We start from the raw sequence: 24,003 nt of genomic DNA, 5'->3' as shown, positions 1-24,003 counted from the left end.
AATTGGCATCAAGCCTCTTTGAAGTCAGAAAAATTCAAGTCCCTAACCACAAAATGTCTCATTAAATTAGTTACCTATGCCTTTGAATGCCAAACATCCATTCTATACTATACTATAGAGTTCTGATATTATCATTTACAATCTCCTGAGATTATACCTGGTTATCTAAAAAGAACTGTTGATGGGATTTTGTTTCCTTCAAACTACTTCTAAATGGAAAGTTCAATTTATGAACTGAATATTTCCTCCTTTTATCCACACTGAGATGTTTGAAACTTTATTAAGGCCAAACTACTAAATAGTTGGAAACATCAGTTACCCTCTCTGAGACTCAGTTTTCTCATCTGTAAAATGAGTGAGCTGAATGAGTTGATTTTTGAGGTCCCTTCTACCTCAAAATTTCATGATCTCTAATATATGATTCACTCACGTTTATCTGAATCCTGGATTCCCAGTTTAGTTTGCAGGATGATAATACACCTTTTAGCCTTTGATGTAGCAAGCCTTATGGTAGAATAGTAGTAATAGTTCACATTACTAGAGGATTTCTTCCCAGTCAAGTAAAAGCACAAAAGGGAGAATTAAGAAGGTATTAACATGCTAAATGAAAATCAAGGTGTTAAACCTCATTACCCCTTTACAAAGTGTGAAGTTTCCCTGATGAAACTAGAAAGGTAGTTTGCCATTGTCTGACCAAAGATTAGCCAAACCTCTGGTGGCTTTTAAAAAATAAGCCTGTCAGCTCTGAGAGTCAACTGAAGCAGAAAATGGTGTTGTGGAATGTGATTCCTGTGTCAGAGAGCAAGGACAATGAGGTAAATTGTCATTCTTTCCCCTTCACCCCTTCCCCAGTGGCCATGGTACCTTTCAGCAGAGCTCCTTGTCCAGTGGGAGCTACCATAATTCAGCAAAAAGAATAAACAGAAGCAACTCTGAGGAGTGTTAATTTGGCTGCAGGGAAAAGAGCCAAGGAAAAGGAAGAGAGCTAGGCATCTGAAAGTCAGGATTAGGGAAGAAGATCCAGGGGTAGTATGAGTAGATCATGAGAAGGAATAGGAGATCAGGGGCCTGCAATTCCAAATGGGTAAGTTGCCTTGGTGAGGTATTCCCTACATTTATATCTCATTATCAGTATACTACACTCTAAGTTTATGCTTTCTCTTATAAATGCTGTTGTCTATATTTGCAGGAGAGTGCACCCCAGATTTATGGGAGAAATCTTTTGTAGCTTCTGTTTTTATTATGTGATCCTGGTAAATTATTTTCCTTTGAGCCAATTGTGTCTTCTGGCTGACTACTAAAGGAAAGCATACCAGAGGGGGCTCATGAGCTCTAGTTTTAGGAATGCAGATCCATAGAGTATCTTAAAACTTAGGAGTAGATGCTCTACCTATATAAGGACCTAACCAAAAAAAAATGTGAATACCAAATTGGGAAGATAAGTCTTAAGGAGTGCTATATTTCTATAATATTTAAAGGTTAATAAATGTTTACAACCACCCTATGGAATGTTATAAATATACAATCCCCATTTTCCAAATGAGGAAACTGTAGCTCTGAAAAGTCATGAATGCTGAAGTTCCTATCAATAGTGTCAGAGTCAGGATTCAAATCCAGACTTCCTTATTCCAAGGCTAGTACTATTAAAGTACCCAATATTACCTCTACTACAGCCTGCTATAGTCCAATATGCTTCAAATGCCCTTCTTAAAGCAGCAAGGCAAAGGTTGTGCCAGTAATGAAATGAATTCTTACGTTCCTTCTCCTTGCCTTTTTTGTGAGGCTCTCTCTTATTTCTGTGATTTCTCTTTGAAGGTCCTACCCCTTCTTATGTTTTCACTTCACAGTGAACTGTTAAAATTAATACCTTTATCTCTAAGAGAATCATAGTTTACAGAAGGGAAGCTGTCCAGTCCCTCCACGGAATCAGCATGGTTATCAGCTAGAGATACTGAACATGCCAGACAATCCCAGGATTTCATTTTGCAAATGCCTCCATCTTCATCAATCCAGACACATGTGATTTTTGTATGTCATTCTCCATAATGAATCATTTATAATTCACTAATATTACTGTTCTATACATTTTATAATAATGTATATAATGTTAATGTTAATAATGACAGCTTATAGTTAATAGTTTATAGCTAAAAATACCTTAATATTCATTATCATTATTATCCTCAAAATAACATCTTATCTCCATCTTCTCTAGCAGATTGGCCATACCACCACTCTCACTCTTTCTAATCTTCATTCTCTCCTTATCTACTGGCTCCTTCCCTGCTGCCTATAAACACACTAAAATCTCTCCCATCCTCAAAAAATCCTAAAATGTCTCCCAGCTATTGTCTCATATCTCCCTTCCCCTTTCTTAGCTAATCTCCAAAAGGTATCTACAGTTTGTGCCTGTACTTTTTCCTCTCAGCCTGTATAGAAAAAAAAACCTGCTGGCAGAGGATTTCACTTTAATGAAAAACAACTCTATTCTCTAAACTCCTTTATTTTACACTGGTATATGCCCATGTTTGTCTCCTGTCTAATCTCAAGACAGGGATACTCTATCGTCTTATTTAAAGTGGCTAAATCCAAGGAGAGGGAGGATAGTACAGTGGATAGGGAGCCAGTCTCTGAGTCAGAAAGACTTGAATTTAAGTCTTCCTTTTGACACATTGAAAATGTGAAACCCTGTCCAAGTCGTTCTTGGCAATTCATAGGGAATTCTCGAAAATGGCAAAAGTCACAAAGCAGCTGCAAATCTGCATTGGCAGAGGGGTTTCCTCAGAGAGTTCTCTAGGCCAATGAAATCATCAAAAAAGAAAAAAAATCTAATACACTAAAATCAATGGAAGGTATTTTTACATGCTGTTCATTATTTAACTAGTGGAGTGGAAGGGAATCCTTTAAAGTTGAGTTATAACACCTGTTTACAGAGGCGCTATCTTCTGCACTTGTTATTTATTGCTCAGTTACTGGTGAGAAATTATCTTTTATAGAAATAAATGGAGGGAGGAGAAGAAACAAGAATAAATCTCTCAAAGCCCACCTCTGCATGAGTTGGGCTAAATACCTGTTTACAAGTGTATCCATTGTGAATGCCAAATGCAAACTATTTTCAGATTAACAAGCTCCTGGTGTAGAAGTAACAATTATAATGCAAGTCCTGAAACCAGGGCTCTTGAAAAACTCCAACAAGGGATGAAAGTTTCTATATTAAAAAAGAGACCTAGAATGTTGAGCGTGGTTAGGGCTTTGTTTTAATATTGATAGTCTCCTGGTATACAACATCCTAGGATTTCTGTTGGTGTAATTTACAATTTGAGATCACCACCTCTTTCAGGATAGGGTATATATTCCTCAGCATTCAGTAAAAACTCTAAGAAAGTACCTTCAGCAGGTTCAGCTGCTTATCTGTGTGTGCTACAGAGGACTTTAAATGCATTGCTTCTAAGATAAACAAATAAATGATGAATAGCACTGTCCCCACAAAAAAATAAAGAATATCTTTATTAAAAATGCCATCTGACTTCCAGAGCCAAGATGGCAGTATGAGGAAGCAACCCTCTGAAGCCCTCCCATATTCCCCTCCAAACAGCTAGAAAACTGCCTCAGAATTGATCTAGGAGCAGGGAAGCAGCTTACCAGCCCTGCAGGAAAAGTCTGTCTCACTGGGGTGGGAGGGAAGCAAGGTCCAACAAGCAAGGAGCAGCCAGCCTCACAGTAGGGGCCTGCAGCAGGACTCCTAGCCTGTGGCAATTCACCAGTGAGGCCCTACCTTTCTGCAAGCCAGCAACCCCCTAGGCAAGTGAGCAGTCTATGCAGCACAACAAGGTCTCACCCCAGAGACCCCAGCCCCAGCACAAGCCACCATTAAGGTCTTGACCCTATTGCTGACCAATAATGAAGCTCTACCCCAGGGCTGGCCAACAGCAAGACCCAGCCCTTGGGGCAGATCAGCAGTAAGATCTCTCCTCCAGGGCAGCCACGAGAAAGACTCTGTTACCATAGCAACTTAGCAGCAAGGTCCCACCTCTGAAAAGCAGGCCAGGAGCTAAACCCCACACCCAGAGGAGGCCAACAGGGAGACCCCAGGCCCTAGTTCAAGCCAGAAGGGAAGCCTACCCTCCAGAGAAAGCAAGCAGCTAAGCCCTGAAGCCCAGTGAAAGGCAGCAGTAAGACCCAGAGCCCCAGCACAAAAAGCTTGGGACAATGCAGGACCAGAGACCAATTCTCACATGAAAACACCAAATCACACACACACACACACACACACACACACACACACACACACACACAGACTGAAAAAAATGAGCAAAAAAAGAGTTGACTATAAAAAGCTACTATGGTGATGTGGAGGATCAAGGCATAAGTTTAGAAGAGGACAATAGGGTCAAAATAGTACATGTGAAGCCTCAAAGAAAAATGTAAAAAGAATTCCTGGAAGAGTGTTAAAAGGATTTTTAAAAGCAAATTAGATAAGTAGAAGAAAAATTGGGAAAAGAAATGAGAGTAATCCAAGAGAATCATGAAAAAGAGTCAATAGCATAGGAAAAGATATACAAAAATTTACTGAGGAAAATAACTACCTAAAAAATAGAATTGGCCAAATGGAAAACTACAAAATCTCACTGAAGAAAATAATTCTTTAAAAATTATAATTGAACAAATGAAAACTAATGATTCTATGAGACATCAAGATACAATAAAACAAAACTAAAAAAGTAAAAAAATAGAAGAAAATGTAAAATTTCTCATTGGAAAAACAACTGACCCAGAAAATAGATTCAGAAGAGATAATATAAGAATTATTGGACTACTTGAAAACCATGATATAAAAAATGCATGGACAACATTTTTCAAGAAATTATCAAAGAAAACTGCCCTGATACATTAGAACCAGAAAGCAAAAAAGAATTTGAAAGAATCTACCAATCATTGCCTGAAAGAGATCCTAATATGAAAACTCCCAGGAACATCATAGCCAAATTCCTGAGCTCAGAGATCAGGGGAAAAGCATTGCAAGAAGCCAAAAACAAACAATTTAAATATTGTGGAGCTACAGTCAGGATCACACAGGATTTGGCAGCTTGCACATTAAAGAACCGAAGGGCTTGGAACATGATATACCGGAAGGCAAAGGATTTAGGATTACAACCAAAAATCACCAACCCAGAAAAACTGAATATAATCTTTCCGGGGAAGGGAGGAGGGATGGACATTTAACAAAATAAAGGACTTTCAAGCATTTATAATTAAAATGCCAGAGTTGAATAAAAAATTTGAACTCCAAATACAAGACTCAAGAGAAACATAAAAAAGCAAAAAAAAAAGAAACAAGAAAAAGAAAACATAAGAAATTCAATATGGTTAAACTGTTTCTATTTCTAGATGGAAAGATAATATTTGTAACTTTTAACAACTCTATTATTATAAGAGCAATTAGAAAGAGTATATGTAGACAGAGGGCATGGATATAAAGTAACTTTGCTGAGATGATACCCAAAAATAAATAAATAAATAAAGGGATGAGAAAGAAAACTGTACTGGAAGAAGAAGAAGGGGGGAGACTGAATGGAAGTAAATTATCCCATATAAAAGAGGCATGAAAGAGCTCTTATAATGGAGAAGAAGATGGGGAAATGGCAGGCAAAGCTTAAACTTTACTCTTATCAAATTGGCTGAAAAAGGGAATAACATACTCAGTTGGGTATAGAAATCTATCTTACCCTATAAGGAAGTAAAAAGGAATGGAGATAACAGAAGAGGGAGGAGAGACTGATAAAAGGGATGGTATATTGGGGAAGGCCGTGATCATAAGTAAAACACTTGTGAGGAGGGAAAAGGTGGGGGGTAAAAAAGAACGGGGGATAAACAAGTGAAAATAGCATGCAGCACACACATACACAAGCATATACAGTTAGTTATCATAACAATAAATGTGAATGGGATGAACTCACCCATAAAACGGAAGCTGATAACAGAACAGATTAAAAATTAAAATCCTACAATATGTTGTTTGCCAGAAACATATTTGAAGCAGAGATACACACAAGGTAAAGATAAGGGGCTGGAGCAGAATCTACTATGCTTCAGGTGAAACAATGAAAGCAGGGGTAGCAATCATAATCTCAGACAAAGCAAAAGCAAAAATAGATCCAATTAAAAGAGGTAAAGAAACTATATGTTGCCGAAAGGTACCATAGACAATGAAGTTATATCAATACTAAACATATATGCACCAAATGGTATAGCATCTAAATCTTTTAAGAGGTTGAATGAGTTACAGGAGAAAATAGATAATAAGACTATACTAGTGCGGGACCTCAACTTTCCCCCCTCACAACCAGATAAATCTAACCAAAAACTAAACCAGAAAGAAGTTAAGCAGGTGAATAAAATTCTGAAAAGTGTAGATATAATAGACCTCTGGAGAAAACCAAATGGGAATAGAAAGGAATATACCTTTTTCTCAGCAGTACATGGTACCTACATAAAAACTAACTATGTATTAGGATATAAAAACCTCACAACCAAATACAGAAAATACAGAAAGGCAGATCATAATGCGATAAAAATTACATTCAAAAATGGACAATGAAAGGAGATATTAAAATCAATTGAAAATTAAATAATCTAATCCTAAAAAACAAGTGGGTCAAAGAACAAATCATAGAAATAATCAATAATTTCATTAGCGAAAATGACAACAATGAGACTACATACAAAAATTTATGGGATGCAGCCAAAGCAGTACTTAGGGGAAAATTCCTATCTCTAATTGCTTAAATCAGATCAATGAATTGGGCATGCAACTAAAAAAACTACAAAAAGAACAAATTAAAAATCTCCAATTAAACACCAAATTGGAAATCCTGCAAATCAAAAAAGATTAATAAAATTGAAAGTAAGAAAGCCTTTGAACTAATAAATAAAACTAGAGGCTCTTTTTATTTAAAAAAAATAAAATAGATAAACAATTGGTTAATTTGATTTTAAAAAGGAAAGAAGAAAACCAAATTACTAATATCAAAAAAGAAAGGGGTGAATTCACCACCAATTAAGAGGAAATTAAGACAATTGTTAGGAGCTATTTTGCCCAACTATATGCCAATAAATGTGACAATCTAAATGAACTGGACGAATATCTACAAAATATAAATTTCCCAGATTAACAGAAGAAGAAATAAAGTACTTAAATAACCCAATCTTAGAAAAAGAAATTGAACAAGCCATCAATAAACTTCCCAAGAAAAAATCCCTAGGACCAGATGGATTCACAAATGAATTTTATCAAACCTTTTAAGAACAGTTAAGCCCAATAGTACAAAAAATATTTGGAAAAATAGGCAGAGTCCTATCAAATTCCTTTTACAACACAAATATGGTGCTCATACTCAAACCTGGAAGAGCCAAAACAGAGAAAGAAAATTATAGACCAATTTCCCTAATGAATATTGATGGAAAAAAATTTTAATAAAATACTAGCAGAGATTATAATCAACATATCACAAGGGTCATACACTATGCTCAAGTGGGATTTATACCAGGAAATTAGAGCTTGTTCAATATTAGGAAAACTATCAGCATAATTGGCATATCAATAACAAAACCAACAGAAATCATATGATTATCTCAATAGACACAGGAACAAAATACAGCATGCATTTCTATTAAAAACAGTAGAGAACATAGGAATAAATGAAGCTTACCTTAAAATGATAAGTAATATTTATCTAAAACCATCAGCAAGCATTATCTGTAATGGGGATAAACTAGAAGCCTTCCCAATACAATCAGGTGTGAAACAAGGATGCCCATTTTCACTTCTATTATTTAACACTGTAATAAAAATGTTAGCTATAGCAATAAGAGAAGAAAAAGAAATTAAAGGAATTAGAATAGCCAATGAGGAAACAAAACTGTCACTCTTTCCAGATAATATGATGTTATACTTAGAAAATCCTAGAGGATCAACTAAAAAACTACTTGAAATTGTTAACAACTTTAGCAAAGTTGCAGGATACAAATAAACCCACATAAATCATCAGCATTTCTATATATTACCAGCAAAGTCTAGTAGCAAGAGACAGAAAGAGAAATTCCATTTAAAAAAACTGTAAATAATATAAAATACTTGGAAGTCTACCTGCCAAGACAAGTCCTGGAACACTTTTCACACAAATAAAGTCAAACCTAAACAATTGGAAAAATATTAATTGCTCATAGGCAGGCCGAGACAATATAATAACAATGACAATTCTACCTAAATTAACCTATTTATTCAGCGCCACACCAATCAAATGATCAAAAAATTATTTTATAGAGCTAGAAAAAACCGCAACAAAATTCATCTGGAAGAACAAAACCTCAAGGATATCAAGGGAATCAATGGAAAAAAAAATGTGAAAGAAGGTGATTTAGTTGTACCAAATCTCAAACTATATTACAAGGCAGTAATTATCAAAATAATCTGGTACTGGCTAAGAAACAGAGGGTGGATAAGTGGAATAGATTAGATACAAATAACATTATAGTAAATGACCATAGTAATCTAGTGTATGATAAACCCCAAAATCCAAGCTTTCGGAACAAAAACTCATCATTTGACAAAAACTACTGGGAAAACTGGAAAACATGGCAGAAATTAGGTATAGGCCAACATCTAATACTTATACCAAGATAAGGTCAAAATGGGTACATTTTACACATAAAGGGTGATATCATAAGCAAATTAAGAGAGCATGGAATAGTTTATCTGTCAGATAAGGGATGAATTTGGGACCAAAGAAGATAGAGTATTAAAAATGTAAAATAGATAATTTTGATACACAAAATTAAAAAGTTTTTGCACAAACAAAACCAGTGCAACCAAAATTAGAAGGAAAGCAGACAACTGGGGGGAAAATTTTGCAACAAGTATCTCTAATAATGTCTTCATTTCTCAAATATATAGAGAACTGAGTCAAATTATAAAAATACAAATCATTCCCCAATTGATAAATGGTCAAAGGACATGAATAGTCAGTTTTCAGACAAAGAAATCAAAGCTATCTATAGTCATATGGAAAATGCTCTAAATAACTGCAAATTAAAACAGCTCTAAGGTACCATCTCACACCTGTCAGAGTGACTAATATGACAAAAAAGGAAAATGCTGGATGTTGGAGGGGATGTGGGAAGACTGGGACACTAATGTACTGTTAGTGGAGTTGTGAACTGATCCAACCATTCTGGAGAACAATTTGGAACTATGCCCAAAAGGTAATAAAACTGTGCAAACTCTTTGATCCAGCTAGGTCTATATCCCAAAGACATCTGAAAAAGTGAAAAGGACCCATTTGTACAAAAATATTCATAGCAGCTTCTTTTCTGGTGGCTGAGAATTGGATATCTAAGGGTCTCCCATCAATTGGGAAATGGCCAAACAAACTGTGGTATATGATTGTAACGGAATGTTATTGTGGTATAAGAAATGACAAGCAGGATGATTTAAAAAAATCTGGAAAGACTTGCATGAACTGATACACAGTGAAATGAACAGAACCAGGAGAATGCAGTACACAGAAACAGCAATATTGTTCAATGAAGAATTGTAAATGACTTAGCTATTCTCGGCAATACGATCCAAGACAATCCCAAAAGACTAATGATGAAGCATACTATCCACCTCCAGAGAAAGAACTGATATTGACTGAATACAAACTGAAGCATGCTATTTTTCACTTTCTTTTCGTTTTTTTCTTTTATTCGAGTCAAAATGACTAATGTGGAAATGTTTTACGTAATTGCACATGTATAACCTACATCTGATTGCTTACCTTCTCAGGGAGAGGGGAGGGGAGAGAGAAAGGGAGGGACATAATTTGGAACTCAAAACTTTAAATAAAAATTTTTTTTAATTTTTAATGCCATCATTTCTTCTCTTTTCAACCACTAAAGAAATAGCCTTAAATATCCCCCAAAAAATTCATCTTCAAAGTAGCTATGCAAAGAGCACTGGCCTAGAAGACCTGAATTCTAGTCCCAACTCTGTCCCCAATTTTGTGACCTTAAGTCAATTCACATTTCCAAGCCTCATTACCTTTATTTGTTTGAAAAAAAAAGAAAAAAAGAAAGTAGGAGTAAATGATGCCAGAGACCCCTTCAACCTCTAACATTTACTGATTCTATGAATTGAAGTCCCTATGTAGATCCCTCACTGGCAAGATTTCAAAATATTAGAGCTTTGAACATTTGAGTTAACAGGTGCCTAAGTGACCATGGTTTTTAGAGGTAAAAAAATGGAGGGAAACTGTTTATTTCTTTAAAAAGCAATCTACTATCACCCAATTTGGCTGAATGGATTCAGGTATTTTTCTGTCTGGTCAAACCTGAATAACAGCTGCCTGTTTCAACACACGGCTGCTCTTACCTTGAATAATGCATAGCTTGGTGACCTGCAATGTTAAAATAGAAATCAGTTGTATGCTTCATCTCGTTAGTGTGCCCCGTGGCTTCAATCCAGTGTCCAATGGGAAGACAGTACACACCATCTACCAAGTTGTTTTCATTATAAGTACTGCAGCGGTCATGGTGAGGCCCATTACCTATAACAAGAAGAAATGACATACATAGCAATTAAATCCATGTTCTGCTTAAATGATCTCAAAGTAAACTAGGGCTACATAACAAACAGCTGTAAATGGATAAAGAGGCATTAATGAGATTTCTTGAGGATGTCTAAGTTTTGAGTAAAGCTACAACTTATAGTAAGTAAGCACTGTAGCAAACTAATCTTAAGTCAGTGTAGTAATCTTCCATCCATTGATATTCGAAAGGATTCACTGCAAATCACATACTTTTTCAGAATAAATGCACATGGAAATAATCTAATGCACTGAAGGCTACCTCAATACATAACTTTTAACTTTTCCGAAAGCAAGTTATGGCTACTAAACTTAGGAGACCAGGATTTTAGTTCTGATTATTCTGCTAATTTTCCACTAACTTGGGTCAGCCTCTTAACCTCAGTTTCCTCATCTGAAAAATAAGGAAGTTAGACCAGATGCTGTCTAAGGCTCTTCCAGTTCTAAAACTCTATGCATTGAATTGTTTAACTCACTGTAATTGACATAAGGCAACATGAGAGGCTGAGAGATAGCTTGGTGTAGTAGACAGAGAGCCGGCCTGAGATTCCAAAAGACCTGTGATCAAATCCCTCTTCTTATGCATACTGGCAGTGTGACCATGGGCAAATCTTTGAATTTCTGGGTGCCTCCAGACAACTCTGTAAAACTATAAATTGAAAGGCAGTTGCTGATCTGGAATTGCTAAAGAGAGTTTGCTCAATGGGAGTTCCACACAATGATCACAGGTCAGGAATTTTTTCAATGACATTAATCTGCACATAGTAACATTTCTGTAATATGAGCTAACTCTTTCTCAAATCAACCAATTAACAAGCATTTATTAAACATTTACTACGTGAAATTAAACTGAGTAGAATGCAGCAAAATAAGTTTTGTGTTCTACAACTATCAAAATTATTTCCCTTAGTTATTTGTCAAATTGTAATTTCAAGATGACCTATTTCTCTATCTTTGATTGATACCCTCAGGCAGAATTCAGCATCCTACTTCTCTACAAAGAAGGCTGTGCCTGCTAAAATAGCTAGTACACTGGGTATCTTCTTATTCAAACCACTAGTAAATTGAGAAAAATCTGTCAAATAAATTGGTTTCCTCAACTAGTTAATTCATTCAAAATAGTGCAAACGTACTGTCTGCTGCAGAAAATTCTGTAGCTAGACTACAGTAGTTCAAATTATTGTCTATTTTCTTTTGGAAATTAAAGACTTATATTTATGATTTAAAGCACCAAAAAACTATATACATTGTTTTGAAACTTTTTTCAAGTCTTCAAAATATATCAAATGATTTAAGAACAAGAGTAATTTCCTAAGAAATTAGAGGTCAATGGATAGAATGGTGTTAACAAGAAGAATCATAAACTTTCAACAGCCATATGAAACATTGCTCTAAATCACTAATAACGTGACAAATACAATCAAATTGGAAAAGACAATAATAATAATAATAATATTTTTATAGCACTTACAACCTGGCACTGTGCTAAGCACTGCGCGTTAAAATTATCTCAGTATCTGAAGTATTCAGAGAATAATAGGAAGAATTAATGCCAAGTAAGCAGAACCAAAAATAAACAAACAAGCAAACAAGAACCACCAATATCTATTACATACGTCAGAATAGCTCAAAGCCTTAAGAAGATTGGCTGGTTGTATATACGTGTAAAAGGCCAGGAAAGCCGTTAAGCCAGAAATAGACAATGACCCTGGACCAGGTTTTAGCTTTTGTGATGGCTTAAATTCATTTGTACAGTTGATGGTGAACCACATTCAGTCCCCTAAAACACTACAAAGATATCGGACCTTCACTGTTCCTTGGAATTTCTGTATCAGAAATCCCCTGAAATGAGTTTTAGGGCATAGGACCCTCAACTTGGAATTGAACAAGAAGACACAAAGTCTTTCTAACCCTAAGCTAGAGAGAGAGAGAGAGAGAGAGAGAGAGAGAGAGAGAGAGAGAGAGAGAGAGAGTTGGGAGTTGGGCCTCTGTGATCAGGAACTATATGGAACCCTAGTTGTTGTTCAGTCTTGTCTGACTCTTTGTGATCCCATGGAACATACTACATAGGGCTTTCCTTGCAAAAACACTGGAGTGGTTTGTCATTTCCCTCTCAAGGGGCTGCTATGTGGCACAGTGGTTAGAGCACTGGCCCTGGATTCAGGAGGACCTGAGTTCAAATCAGCCTCAGAAACATAACACTTACTAACTGTGTGACCCTGGGCAAGTTACGTAACCCTTTGCCCCTCCCCCCCCAAAAAAAGATAAGCATTTCCTTCTCGAGTGGGTTAAGGCAAATAATCGTTAAGTGACTTGTTCAGGGTCACACAGTAAATGTGTGAGGCCGAATTTGAACTCAGATCTTTCAGACTACAGGCCCATGCTCTATCCACTGAATCATCTAGCTGCCTCTTATGATCCTAGGCTCTAAACGAATTTACATGGAATTCTGTCAAGCAATAATCCTTCTTCATACCAATGTGGAGAATTTCATGCAAATGTACAGGGAGGAGGAGAGAAGTTACAATTAGTTTAAAAATATATAAAAGTGAGGGTAGTAGTTATCTGGAGGAAGTTCTTCTCCTCTGTGTACCAAAGAACTTAGTGCCTGAGGCAACGTCTTCCCAGATAATAAAGTCCCATCTAACCAAGACTCTGAAAGAAGTATATAAGCCTTTAAACCACTCCTACAGAAAAAAAAGAAAACCTGAGAATAGTTGTGGTTTTTTTGTTTTCCCTAATCCATTGATGAGGTATGTCTAGGATTCTGTATTTCTCACCCACCCCCTCAAAAAAAATTTTATAGCAAAGGAAAATCTATTGGTTTTAAATTACAAGACCCACAGAAGATCCCATTAATTCTCCTAGGAGAAAGAAGTAACCCCCCAAATAAGAGGTCACTGTGCCATGTTGGCAATAATAATCAGCAAGGATCAGCAGTGACCATGACACCAATACCACAACACTGAACAGCAGTTTCATAAGACCAGTAGGGATCAATAACCGGCAAAGATTATGTATCCACAGCATAAGTAATAGGCAAGAGTTTCAAATAAACACATTTAAAATCTCCAACAAGAAAATTTCACTACTATACCAAAACTGACACCAAGTTTTAAGTCTCAGCATAAAAATGGTGGTGCCACTGATCCTGCTATAGGAATATTTTATTTCCTTTTATGAATTTTTTGTCATTTGGCACTTAGGGCTATTTCTCCTACAGATTTTGATTAACTAAAAGTCTGTCTCCTGTTAATATTAATCTTACCCTAACCAAAATCTGACTCACGAAATAAGGGATGACTGTTTGACAATCCTCGGATAGAAGACAGAGAAGTCAAAATGATTCACTTATGTGTTACTGCCCCTAGCTAATTATTTATTGAAGGAAAGATTTCCTTCCTGATGACGAACTCTCTTGGTTATCTTGGTGACATGTAAATCTTCCCTCTCGATAAGAATATTTGTGAAACCTCTAAATGTAGTTTAATATGTAACCTGACTTAGTTTACCTATAGATTTTGCTTGCTGTTGAAGTTTGTTCAACTTTTATGATACTAAAGGAAGGGTGGGATTATGGATCTATCTTCTCTTTAACTTCCATAGCCTAAGAGGAATATACAAGATTGCAATATGTAAAAGAATTGTTTCTCTGTCATGGATGTAATTTTGCCTATAAGAGGGCTTGTGAGAATCCTAATGATTGTTTGGGTTTTCTCCGAGGCCCAAACCTGTGCTTGAGCACAATAATAAAACCTAGGTTTTTACCTCTATAGTTTCTGCATTGTGGTAAATGTAATTTGGCAGCAGTTACCTACCACATGAACTCAGAAAACAGATATTTCTCCCATAACAATAGGAGTAAGAAAATGGAAAATGGGGGGAGGCGTTGCTGGTTATAAAAAAAGGCATGAGTTCAGTTTATATGCAGTTAAATTTTAAGTAGCAGTCGGACATTTATGAGAGAGGTTTTGTAGGTAGCTGGTAGATTAGAACCCAATTGAGTTATAGTCAATTATCAACCACTGTCACTTCTAGAATCAAAATATTTCCACTCATACAACTCTTCTCCATTCCCACTGCCACACCAATCAGCTCCTGCTCAGAAGAGTGCTGAAACCAAGATCTTTCACCACTCTAACCCATATTGTTTTCCCACTTCTCTATAATTATACTAACCCACTCAACTATATTTCACCATCCCTTAGGAACTCAGCATCATATCTCATGAAAGAAAGCACACATTCTGGTTACAGAAAGCTCACCAACCTTTACCACTGTCTTCCCTGCAGAAAGCCTCCTTTTAGGAAAGAAACAGAAAAAAAAAAGAGGAAGAACCCTAAAGACAAATTTCACCTACATCACTATTAACCCTAAGGCTAATCTATTGGGGAATGGCTAAACAAGCTGTGGTCTATGACTGTAATGGAATATTATTGTGCTATGAGAAATGGCAAACAGGATGATTTCAGAAAAACCTGGAAAGACTTACATGAACTGATGCATAGTGAAGTAAAAAGAACCAGGAGAACATTGTACGCAGTAACAGCAATACTGTTGGATGAAGAATTGTGAATGACTTAGCCATTCCCAGCAATACAATGATCCAAGACAATCCCAAAGGACTAATGATGAACCATACTATCCACCCCCAGAGAAAGAACTGATAGACTGAATACAGAACTGATAATGATTGAATACAGACTGCTATTTTTCACTTTCTTTCTTTCATTTTTTTTTCTTTTGCTTGAGTCTTCTTGTACAAAATTACTAATATGGAAATGTTAAAAAATAATTCTAAAGCTAGCACTGCTATCAAATATGGTCTTTATTCCTGTGAAAATCCCTAATTTATTTTTGATTCATCCTTCTAACCAATAATTAGTTCTCTTTGTTTTTTAATTAAATTTTATTTCTCTCGATTAACAAGCATTTATTTTCTTCCCTGCTCCTAATGAGAAAAAAAGATAAAGAAAACCATCTTAACAAATATGCATAATAAGGCAAAACAAATTCCCACATTGGGCCTGTCTAAAAATCTATGTCCTGTTTTGCACTCTGAATCCATCTCTTCTCTGAAAGGAGGAGGATCCTCTGGAATCATGGTTGAGTCATTATTTTGATTGGAATTCTTAGGTCTTTCAAAGTTATTTATTTTTATAATGTTATTAGATTATTGTTCAGCTACTCCCCAATTGACAGGCACTCCTTTAGTTTCCAGTTCTTTGCCACCACAAAAAGAATTGCTATTAATATTTTTGTGCCTATGGATCCTTCTCCTCTTTCTCTGAGTTCCCTTCAGTGATCCAAGTGAAACATCACTCTTCTTACCTCCGCTACCTTCCCTCGTGCACAGAACTTAACATGTTAAGCATGTAAGACAAGTAATAAATGTACTTCTGATTATTTTTGGTAGCTCAGTAACTATAGAGAACATTTGTGTAATTTTGTCATGAACAGAGATGATTCCTTTGCTCCTTCATCAGCTTTACCACTTATTACTTAATCTCAAGAAAAATCGAGTCTCGAAAAATGTTATAGATCTCATACAAATGTGTACTCTGCACATATTAGGTGTTTCATAATATCTGTTGTATTGAAGCAAATATCACTCTACACTGTCAAATGAAAAGTAAAGGATGGCTCCCTTTATAAAGCATCACTGTTCTTCCCAGAAAAATCAAATTTATCAATTTTCTACCAACTGCTATATCTATCATGCCCTGTGTATTTTAAAATGTGGTATTTAATATTTAAAATGTGGTAACGGGAAAAGGATTAAGACTAAACCTATGATTTCATAAGGATAAGGGACACCCAAGTAAGGAAACTTCCTCTGGTAATTCAACTTCATACCTTCTCTGCACCTTATAGATCTAAAGAATTGCCTCATGCCCTGAGGATTTAAGTGATTTACTCAGGATCACACAGCAAGTATGTCAGAAGCAGGACTTGGACCCATGACTTTCTGGCTTTCAGGCCAGTCGTCTGTCCATTATGCAACATTACCTCTAAAATGTAATACATAACCTAAAACCAGATTCAAATCCAGATCTTTCATTGCACAGTGCAGAAGTCTTGGGACAGTCCTAAACAGTTGTTTCTTAAGCAACTTTAGTTACTTTAGGGGACACTCTAAATAAAATATTTTAAATTATACATATATATTTAATTAAAGGGTTAGCTCATTTCCGAGTTGCCAAGCACCAGCTCCATAATTAGCAATGCGATATTTCACCGGTTCATTTGTTACATATACAAGTTCTGAAGTTACCTTAAATGAAACTCTTTTCTAGTTGATGAGCTGAGGTATATAAAAGATCCTTTTATAACTGAAATGCTCATATGTTTCAGACAAAACATGCCAGCAAGGCTTGATCATTGAAAATTTGGTGTTTGTATAGTCATTCTGAATAATTGTTGCATTGTTGTTTTTGTGGCGGAGAGGAGGGTTAGTCTAAATCTGTGTTTTGACCAATATTAGGAAATTTCTTCTACTATCAAATATCAGCAACTCTTCTGTGTTTTATAAACTTGGAGAGCTGCCAAGGCTGAGTAGTTACATGACTTGTTTATGGTCATGTACCTGGTAAGTTTGAGGCAAGATGTGAGGTTTTATTGATTCCAAGGACAACCTTTTGTCCATACATGACACTGAACAGTACAGTATCAAAAATCTATTACAAACTTTCCAGATGAAATGGGGAAATACCAAGGGCATGCTAGTAAGTGCTTAACAACCAGCTCTCTGTCAGGGAGGGAAGTGTACTGGACACACTTTTAAATTTAATCTGCATTTAGCAGTTTGCCATGCATTTTCTTAAGTCTTTGTTGTTGTTGCTGTTGTTACTGCTTTTGTTCAGTCGTTTCAATTGTGTCTGACATTTTGTGACCCCATTTGGGGTCTTCTTGGCAAAGATACTCTAGCCACTGCACCACCTAGCGGACCTTTCTTAAGTCTAGAAACCAATAAAACAAAAAATCAAACCCTATTTATAATATTGTTGATTTCCAAGGTGTAGATGCTCACAATGAAAATTTAACATTTTCTGGAGAGCCACAACAAATCAGCTCCAGCATACCACTGGAAAATATGCAGTCTCCACATCAACTTGTACAGACTCAGCCAAACACCACCTTTTCAGTTGTATATTATTAACCACAATGATCACCTATTCCCAGAAGCCCATTTAACTGAGCACTTAATTTCACATCCAAGAGAACTTATTTTCAACCCCAGACTCATGATGAAACCTGCTACCTAACTATTGCAAGGGAGGTGGTATACATATAGAGAGGTTATACAGATCTAGATATACACATACATATATATATATGTACATACATACACATATATTCAAATATGGTATGTGTATGTATTACACATATACACATGTATATATACTAGTTACAAGGGCTTTATTTTTCTCTCTTTCATGGGGGTAAGGAGGAAAAGATGAGAGGAAGAGAAGGTGGATTTCCATATTAGGAAAAAAGAATTAAATTAGAAAAAATAAAACAAATTACTCATAAGGAAAAGAATAGAAAAAATATTAGATTTGGATTTGGAAACTCAGGTTTAAATTCTGGTTGTGTGACCTTGGGAAAGTCATATAATTTCTGTTTCTTCACCTATAAAATCCCATTCTTGTTGTTTGTTTGTCTTTTGTAAATAATACTGTATTTCCCAATTATAAGAAAAATGTGACTAGACAGCAAGCCCTATAGGAGGAAAAAACCTGAGAATTTTAGGCACTTCAAGGTTAAAATGAGTGTGCCAGTGAGAGTCAGAGTGGCACAATGGAAACATCACTGGATTTTGAGTCAGAAGACTTGGGTTTTTACTTACTTGGACAAGTTACTTGGCCTCTCTGGCCTCAGTTTTCCTCATCTATATAATGAGGTATAAATGAGATGATCTCTAAAGTTTGTTTCAGCTCTAAATCTATGATCTTCACAAAAAAGAGGAAAAGTATCCATCTATACAAAAATATTCATATGAATTCTTTTGTGATCACAAAGAATTAGAACAAATTGCTAATAGACTAATGGTTGAAAAAACTATGGTATATGAAGATGATGGAATATTATTGTGCTGTTAAGAAACTAGAAAGAAGACAATTTCAGAGAGACTTGTTAATAACTATGTGAACTGATGCTGAATGACAAGGGCAGAATCAAGAGAACAATTTTCACAGTAACAACAGTATTGTAAAGACAAACAACTTTGAAACTTAAGAAAACTGTTCAACTCAATGATTACCCATGATTCCAGAGGGCTCATGATGAAACATGCTACCTACCTATCACAAGGGAGGTGATATATATAGAGAGAGAGGTGATAAACACACATATATATACACACACACACATACATACATACATATACATATACATATGCATATGGTATTTTAAGTGTGTACTATGTATATTCACAAATATACACTAGTTACAAGGGCTTTATTTTTCTCTCTTTTTCATGGGGGGAAGGTGGATTTGCATATTAGAAAAAATAATTAAATTACAAAAAAAAACTGTCAGTCAAAAAAATAAATCTATGACCCTATGAAAGCATAAAAAGCTAATGTGATTTTGTACTACAATAACCACAAATGGTCCTACTATTTCACCTTGGTCATACCAACCTGGAGTATTACACTGAGTTGGACAGCATCCATAGTAGAGTGATCAAGACAACGACAGATACAGAAACCACACCATTTGAGCATCTATTGAAATAACTAAGGATGTATAACCTGGAGAAGGGAAGACTTAAAAGGGTCATGAAACCTATCATCAAGTATATGAAGGACTTTGTGGAAGAAAAACTATATTTATTCTGCTTATGGCCAAAGGATATGAGTAATAGTAATATTGAAAAGTTGCAGAGAGAGAAATTTAGGAACCATCAATATAAAGAAAAAAATTCCTAACAACTAGATATGACCCAAAGTGGAAGGGCAGGCTCAGCAAGCAATGAGTTCCCCATCACTGGAAGTTATCCATTAATTGTTGAGATTATTGGATGACCATTTCTCAGAGATGTTAATCTTCGTTAGACTTAATTGCACTTATCCCCTGAAGAGCTCAATTACATTTCCAATACTTGTTTGAATCACGTATAGAAAATTGAAAGTAAGAAATCAACCTCTGATTATAGAGGAGAAGCCTATTTGGTTATTGATTGGATTAGATAACCTCCGAGGTTATCCCAACTTTGATATTCTGTACCTGTTTCATCATGTTTCATTCATGAGTTTGGGGGCCCAGTATACATCTGTCAAGTTATTTATTAGCATTTGTAAATAAAATCCCAAACGACATCAGTGTTACTAGTGCACCGGCAAATGTTTAGCAACCTGCTCTCAGAAAGAAAAAATAAATAAATATGTGTGTTTGTGTATATGTATGAATGCCCACGAAAAAATTTTAAGTTTAACCTGCATTATTAACATTTTCTCAGTCACTTTCTTACAACTAGACAATCAACAAAACAATAAATTAAGCTCTGATGTGTATGTAGCCTTTGCTAAACTTCCCTAGTTATAAATGCTGGCACTGAAAATTTAACAATCAGCCTCTAGAGGGGTTGAGCTGGCTCCAGCATGTCCTTATCTTTACATCTATCTATCTATATCCATATCTATATCTATATATATATATATATCTTTATAAGTTTAAGCTAAACTTATCTTTATTACTGAGGAAAAAAATTATTCAGTTTAATGTTTCCCAGATTATCTATAGTTCATTTTGTTAGTAACTATTTTGTATATATTTATATATGTACATAGTCTTCTCTAATATAATGTATGCTCCCTGAGGTCAGGGATTGTTAATATTTATTTCTCCTTCCCCAAACCCAGCATAGTGCCTGGTACCTAATAGGTGCTTAATAAAAGCTTACTGACTAATTAATCCTACAACTATTTGGTTACAATAATATATTACTGAAAGCAACTTTTGGTTTTACTCAAGATGGGATAAAAGTAAATTCCAATATGAGAAACTTAACATATGAAAAAGAGACCCACCCTAGCTTCATATTGTACTAATTAGGCCTACAGCAGTAAGAAGACAGTCATTAAAATGTAAGCATGGACTGTTTTCATTCTTTTTATATGTAACTCCAGCAACAAGCAAAGAGCCTGACATTGTAGGCTCTTCACAAATGTTTGACTGCTTACAAAGTCTCCCTCAAGCCTGATAAATCAGGGTATGAATTAACTCAAAAAGTTCCTTTAGGCTGAATCTGCAGGTAAAATTGACTGCCAGTTCCCTACCCATTCTGTTAATTTGACAATCCGCTAAGGATGCCCAAAACTACTGAAAAAAAGCAAGGGATACCTCTAAATGTTAGTCTTATGTTAGATTTAATTGGATTTATTTCCTGAGGAGTTCAATTACATTTATAATTTTGGTTTCTGGCGCACGAAGAAAAGAAACCCTAAAATTAAGCAATCAACCTCCAAATTAAGCAGCAAACACTCCTTAATCTGACATCCTGTCCTAACCACTGAGGCAGAGAAAGGTGCAAAAAGTAGTATCATCATTTCAACCTCCTTTACATTTTAATATTCAGGAGTAGTATGCTTTACAAGGTTTTCAATCTGTACATTCAGAGCATCAAGATTACAGTATATATACTATGATTAAAGAGGAAAGAATGGACACAAGGAAAACCACATGCTAGGCTACAGTACAAATAAGCTCAAATCTGAAATGCAAAGCCTCAGTAAGTAGCCAGTCTCATGCCTGTTTTTGTTCACAATCAGATTCCAATAAAATCTGAGCAGTAAATAAAGATATCAGTGTCCAGTGTGTGGGGACAGGACATGTAAAGAGATCCTTTCTAGAATGTAAGCTGAAATAAGAGGACATAAAAAATGAATTCCAAGCATATCTTTTAGTCCAGAACTATTATTTCATTAACGTAGTGACTCTAGATGAGGAAATTCACTCCACCAAAACAGATTGTAAATTTCTCTGGAAACTTGGAAAGTTACTTAAGATGCTGAGAGTTGAGTGGCTTGCTCTGGGTCACTCTTGAATTCAAGTGCCCTACTACTATTCATGTCCCATAAAACAAAATCACACCATATAACATATTGGTATCTATAATGTATCTTTTGCTATATCTTTCAGTACTGTTAATGCACAGGTTCCTCTACAGGGCATCTGTCCTGTATTGTTGGGGAAAGATACTCTACACTTTTATAAATCTGTGTAACATTTTAAAACTCTTTGTAATGTTTAAGTCATGGTCATTAAATAATACAAACTAGATGGAAGATATATTTCCATGCTAAATTATCTTGAGTCAACTGTTTCATCAAGTGTGGTTTTATTGATTTGAAAGAAATTGTGCCGTCGCAAGTGTTTATGTTATCATTGCTGCCTTGTTTTGTGCATGGTGTTTTTCTTCCACTACAAAGAAAAGCTGCATCAAGTCTAGTGTTAAGTTTCTCTAGATAACTATTAATAAAATTTAAATCTAATCAGATGCTGAAAAATTAAGCTGCCATCTGACTTTAGTTTTTTCTACCAAAGAAGTTGGTAGAAAATATTTGAATTAAAATCTGCCTATGTTTAAACATTTTTTTAAAAAAACTCACTATGTTGGTAATATATAGAAATGGCAATGATTTATGTGGGTTTATTTTATAGCCTGCAACTTTGCTAAAATTGTTTATTATTTCAAATAGTTTTTTACTCAATTCTCTAAGATTCTCTAAGTATGTCGTCATATCATCCGCAAATAATGATAGCTTTGTTTCTTCTTTGCCTATTCTAATACCTTTAATTACTTTTTCTTCTCTTATTGCTAAAGCTAACGTTTCCAGTACGATATTGAATAACAGTGGTGATAACGGACATCCTTGTTTCACCCCCGATCTTATTGGAAATGCTTCTAGCTTGTTCCCATTACATAGGATGCTTGACGAAGGTTTTAGGTAGACACTATTTTTTAATTTAAGGAAGACTCCATTTATTCCTATGCTCTCTAGTGTTCTTAATAGGAATGGGTGTTGTATTTTGTCAAAAGCTTTTTTCTGCATCTATTGAGATGATCATGAGGTTTCTGTTAGTTTTGTTGCTGATATGATCAATTATGCTGATAGTTTTCCTAATATTGAACCAGCCTTGCAGTCCTGGTATAAATCCTACCTGGTCATAGTATATTATTCTTGTGATAAATTGCTGTAATCTATTTGCTAATATTTAATTTAAAATTTTTGCATCTATATTCATTAGGGAAATTGGTCTATAATTTTCTTTCTCTGTTTTGACTTTTCCTGGTTTAGGTATCAGCACCATATTTGTATCATAAAAAGAATTTGGTAAGACTCCTTCTTCACCTATTTTCCCAAATAGTCTATATAGTATTGGAATTAATTGTTTTTTACATGATTGATAGAATTGGCTTGTAAATCCATCTGGCCCTGGAGATTTTTTCCTAGGGAGTTCATCAATGGCTTGTTCAACTTCTTTTTCTGAGATGGGGTTATTTAATTATTTTACTTTCTCTTCTGTTAATCTGGGCAATTTATATTTTTGTAAATATTTATCCATTTTCACTAAAATTATCAATTTTATTGGCATACAGTTGGGATAAATAGTTCCTAATTATTGTTATAATTTCTTCTTCCTTGGTGGTGGCTTCACCCTTTTCATTTTTGATACTGGTAATTTGGTTTTCTTCTTTCTTTTTTTTTAATTAAATTAGCCAAAGATTTATCTACTTTATTGGTTTTTTCATAAAACCAGCTCTTAGTTTAATTTATTAGTTCAATAGTTTTCTTAATTTCAATTTTATTAATTTCTCTCAACAGCAGGAGAAAGAAAGAGAAATTCCGTTTAAAGTTACTGTAGACATTATAAAATATTTAGGAGTCTACCTACCAAAACAAACCCAGAAACTACATGAACACAATTACAAAACACTTTTCACACAAATAAAGTCAGATCTAAATAATTGGAAAAACATCAGCTGCTCATGGGTACGCCAAGCTAATATAATAAAAATGACTGTTCTACCTAAGTTAATTTACTTATTCAGTGCCATACCAATCAAACTACCAAAAATTATTTTACAGAGTTAGAAAAAATAATAACAAGATTCATTTGGAAGAATAAAAGGTCCAGAATATCAAGGGAACTAATGAAAAGAAATGCAGGGGAAGGTGGCCTAGCCATTCCAGATCTTAAATTGTATTATAAAGCAACAATCATCAAAACTGCTTGGTACTGGCTAAGAAATAGACTGGTGGATCAGTGGAATAGGTTAAGTATGCAAGACACAGTAGTCAATGACTATAGTAATCTATTATTTGATAAACACAAAGACCCCAGCTTCTGGGATAAGAACCCACTCTTT

General features: G+C 35.2%; 1 protein-coding gene across 2 annotated transcripts in view; it reads right to left on the bottom strand.

Annotated features, from left to right (window-relative positions):
- Positions 1-24,003, bottom strand: part of EPM2A (EPM2A, laforin glucan phosphatase) — a 171,203-nt gene that overhangs the window by 87,510 nt on the left and 59,690 nt on the right. For both annotated transcript variants that reach the window (XM_027850691.1, XM_027850690.1), the window contains exon 2: positions 10,412-10,586. In XM_027850691.1, the coding sequence (XP_027706492.1) occupies positions 10,412-10,586 (175 nt within the window). The remainder of the gene's footprint in view (positions 1-10,411; positions 10,587-24,003) is intronic.

This window comes from Vombatus ursinus, unplaced genomic scaffold (assembly GCF_900497805.2).
Source record: "Vombatus ursinus unplaced genomic scaffold, bare-nosed wombat genome assembly UNPS02009132.1, whole genome shotgun sequence".
Lineage (NCBI taxonomy): Eukaryota > Metazoa > Chordata > Mammalia > Diprotodontia > Vombatidae > Vombatus > Vombatus ursinus.
The sequence above is the reverse complement of the archived record's forward strand: the minus strand, read 5'-3'. Positions and strand labels throughout refer to the sequence as shown.